Source organism: Pyxicephalus adspersus, chromosome 12 (genome assembly GCF_032062135.1).
Source record: "Pyxicephalus adspersus chromosome 12, UCB_Pads_2.0, whole genome shotgun sequence".
Classification (NCBI taxonomy): domain Eukaryota; kingdom Metazoa; phylum Chordata; class Amphibia; order Anura; family Pyxicephalidae; genus Pyxicephalus; species Pyxicephalus adspersus.
In genome coordinates this window covers 25843592-25848030 of record NC_092869.1, presented here as the reverse complement: position 1 = coordinate 25848030, position 4439 = coordinate 25843592, and the positions used below count along the sequence as shown (strand labels likewise).

The 4439-nt window shown below is 41.1% G+C and overlaps 1 protein-coding gene across 1 annotated transcript in view; it reads left to right on the top strand.

Moving 5' to 3' along the window:
* Nucleotides 1-1928: 1928 nt before the first annotated feature.
* Nucleotides 1929-4439, top strand: part of TRAPPC6B (trafficking protein particle complex subunit 6B) — a gene marked incomplete in the record, with an annotated part of 8673 nt that continues 6162 nt past the window's right edge. The window contains 2 exon segments of the mRNA XM_072428168.1: nt 1929-2242; nt 3333-3450. Coding sequence (XP_072284269.1) covers nt 2085-2242; nt 3333-3450 — 276 coding nt within the window.

Sequence of the window (4439 nt, the reverse complement as noted above, 5' to 3'; positions counted from 1 at the left end):
TAATTAGGACACTCTGGGTAGCATTAGGATGTCAACAAGCAAGCAGGATCGGGATGGCAGTGGACAATTCACAATTGCATTTGTCCTTTTGTAATGAATGTTTACATTCTGCTGATATGATGGTGTAGAGGTAACACTTGGATTCTTTATGGGTTCCATAGATTTTGGTGAGTGTGCCAACCATCACTGGCTCAGCTCAACACCTACTTTTTTTTCCTATTCCCATGACTAATGACAATCTATATTGTTCCTCATCAGATGCTGCTCCCAAGCTTGATTGGATGGTTACAGGTGGCCATTTGTCAGCTCTAGATTGGATGCTGGGTATTGACTTTTATGCTTAACTATTCTATAATTAATTTTTTCTTGATATTGACATGTAAATTGGCAACTAAAAGTCTGGGAAAGCATTTTTTTTCTCACTGTGAAAGACGTCACCTTGTCATTATACTGCTGGATCCCTCTTGTGTTGATACTATGGAGGATATTTAAACATTAATAACCTATATTTGAACTTTTCGCAATATGTTATATATTACTCTGCTATATGATGATATATGCATGATATTGGGGGCAACTAGGTCCACTTCTCAGTGACTGCCTTGCATTGTATATGTTGTTTTGTTATAGTTAAGTGTTAGGGTTCAATGATATGCAGGCACACTCTAACATTCATGGTATCAATAGAATAAAAGTTTGAGACTGTGAAAGCGGGGGAAGTTATGTATTGAATCAAACAGTCCTCCACCCTTCTCTTTGACCACAATACTTAGGCTATGTACACACGTGAGTTGATTCCCGCCTGATATGTATATTCAAGTTGATCTTGGGTGAGAATCTAACATATGTACAACGGAACAACCAACAGAGGATGAACACTATACCCCTCTCCAAAGAACAGAACGGTGCTGTGTACAGCACTCATTAGTTCATCTGTCACTCCTTGAACGATTATTTTCAGTATAGAAAAGGCCACCTTATTCTCTTCCAGTCATGCAGGACAGGATAACAGCAAGATGCCATGGCATTGTGCCAGTGTGTGTCTCCAGCCCTGGCCCCACCACCTCATATAAACATTAAGAGAATGGATTTAAACATCAAGTACATGTGTTGTCATCAGATAATCGGCTCAGGGCTGATATCGGACCAGAATCTTGCGTGTGTACATTGCTTGTTGTCCATCGTCCGAACGATCGTCCTGGCAGATCCACAAGTGACGGATGAAGAGCGATTGTAATGGAAGTAAATGGGGAGAGAGCACAGCAGGGGTTCCGCTCCGTAGTTCTCCCCCTTTCCTAATAAAGCAGAACGGCGCTGTATGTACATAGTTTGTTCATGGATTGTGCAGTCATTTGTCTCTGGAAAGGATCGTGAAAGATCTTTTCTAATGACAAATATTCATGTGTGTTCTTAGCCAAGAACTGTCTGTGTCTGTGCATGTGCATAGGGTACAGGTAGAAGTAGTGCTCATGTCTATTACCATTTGTTTACAAAAGAAATGCCTGCTGTTACAGAATGAAAACCTAAAGCTTGCGCAGTGAGATCAGCAAGTTTTTTTTCCATGTCACCGATCTTGCGTCTGGGTCGGGTGACATAGAATGAAGAACCTGGAAGAAGAGACGAAGATGGCGGATGGATGGGACTGCCATGCAGGATTAAAGGTAAGTTTTTTTTTTTCACAGTTTTCAGTTTAGTTCCTCTTTAAAAGAGCTAATTGCAAGAAAGTTGCTGAGACATTACAAAGTAAAAATATCAGAAAGCTTTTTAGAGAGGATAAAATATTTATTTATGTAACAAGAACAGGTTAGGTTCTCTTTCAATTCCTAAAATATCACTCTAATCTAGTAGGAGTGTTTCCAGTATGATCAACACATAGTGTACTGGTTGCCATGGTTACTGGTATTCCAGCTGTTCTTCCCAGACGGAACCGGAAGTGATGTAACACGTGCAGAGCAGAGGATGTCAAGCTGATGTCAATGTATTCTGCTGATCTGTAGAACGATCACCGGGCATTCTCCTCCGGTCACAGAGCCAGTGCGCATGCTTGTCAGCCGCCACCGAGCCACCTCCACTGCCCAGAGGACATGAACAAGCAGGATATGGCTGAAGAAGCTCTCTTCTTACTTCTGCACAATGAGATCGTGTCCTGTGTGTACAAGTGTGGGGAGCAGGGGGAAGTGGTGAGCCTCTGTTTATCTTATATTAGTTATATGTCATATATATATATATATAAATACTGCAGGTTACTGTGTATTGCTGTGTATAGGAGACATGCAGCACTTCTTTTATAAAAGGGACCTGTCACTTGTCAATATAATAAAGTGGCGTCCTGGTTTCCGGCCTTTCATAATGGATCAGTGGCATTGATCTGTGAGAGGCTGTGATATCCGTAATGCTCATGTAATCCATAAAGATCCCTTTTACACTCATACTGCTGCTGAAGTGTACCAAAGCACCGGCACCAAAGCTAACCAGTTTTCTATGCGGCTGCAACGCAGATATTTCATGATCCTTTCCAGAGGCAAAAGAATGACAGATGAATGAATGAGCAATGTACACAGAGCACAGTGCTGTTCTATGAATGGGGGGCAAGCGAGCCTCCCCCCGACACAGACGGGCTCTATCTGACTTCAGCTTCTTATGCTCACACTAAAAGTAAGGCTGGAGATCAGCTTTAGGTCTTTCAGTAATGAGACCTCAGCACATTTGAAGTAGACTCTCGGTCTGCTGTCTGCAGTGATTGAGTCCTGAAAAACAGAAGTTCTGCTTTCACAACTTCACTCAGAGTTCTTAGCTTGTGGTTAATACTTCTGAAGAAATGTTTCTGCTGAGAGGTTAAAAATGCTTTAATTAACTGTAAAATCAAAGGGGTCTAAAGTGAATCTGAAATTCAATGACATTGATTGCTTCTCCACCAGAGAATCTTTTAGTAAATGTCAGATTCACTGTTTTATAAATAGACTTTAACTGTTCCATTATTAATTGAGTGCTAACATGTTACGCAGTCTATTATCAAATTACTAACAGTCCCTCAAAGCGGCTCCCAATCTATTGCCCCTACCATAATCGTAGTCATTAACACAATATTGAGAGGAGGGGAAGCCAAATAACCTAACTGCATGTTTTTGGGATGTGGGAGGAAACCCACACAAAACCCAGAGTTTATGTTGGTTACCTCCCACATCCCAAAAAACATGGTTGAGGTTTGAACCTGTGACCTAGCACTGCAAAGGCAAGAGTGCCAGCCACTGATCCAACCATGCTAACTATCTAGTGATCTTTTCCCATATCCAGTAATATTTATTGTTAAAATAATGTATTATTCCCATCAGGTTTACCAAAGACACGGCTAGGTTCAAAGATGAATTAGACATAATGAAGTTTGTCTGTAAAGACTTCTGGACCACAGTATTCAAAAAACAAATTGACAATCTGCGGACCAATCACCAGGTAAGGACACACACTCATCCTTGCTCGATATCTTTCCTTGTAGTAAGCTTGGTGTGTTTGCTCTGTAAGAGTACACACCGCATGTTCCGGTTGGGTAACTAAGCTGCGTCAGGCACAAGTGGAAAACTCAAGAGCTTAAAAACATTCTCATTTTCTAAACTGTCAAAGTGCAGTGAAATAGCAGCCAAAGACTATAATATTGCTATTAAAGCTGAAGTGACCGTTAATACACCATTTGTGATTTACACATGCCTGCTGCACAAGGCAGTTCTGTCTATCAGGGGAGTGGACCTTATCATGCTCCTCTTCATCTTCACTTAATTTACACATATACCTTGATAGATGATTGTCACCTGAGACAAAGGGTTGTGCTTGTCTCAGGTGCAAATATAGCATGTATACAGTGGTGTCCTGAGGTCGTTCATCAATCCACCCTGGCAGATTGGTAAATGGCATTTGGCAATGACCGCTGTACTTTTCCATGGAGAACAGCACTTCTGGTTGCCGCTCGCTCATTCTTCCTCCTCCCCTATCCATAGAACAGAACAGTGCTGTGTGTACAGCACTCGTTTGTTCTTCTGTCACTGGAAACAATCACAAAAGATTGTTTCCAGCAACAGAAATTTGTCCTCAAGTCACAGACTCGTGTTCTCATCTTTCTGTTGGTGTCAGTATGTGCCTTGCACTGCGGCACACCTAATTAGTCCTTGCACTGCTTCTCCCTTCCCCTTGTTTTCTTTGCTATCTAAACTTTACAGTTAATAGCAAATCAGATTAATTTATATACTTTTAAATATGTAATCATTAATACAGTGCTCCATTAATTTGTTTCCTTGTAGCTTGAAAACTTTCACGTTATTGTTAAAGCTTACACTGATTGAAGTTTACATATGTGTGTTAGGTAGGTTGGGAAGGGATTTCTGGAGTCAATGGCCTTGTAAGCACTAAAAATTGCAGTGAAAGAAAACGGATCTCTGTCAGGGACATTA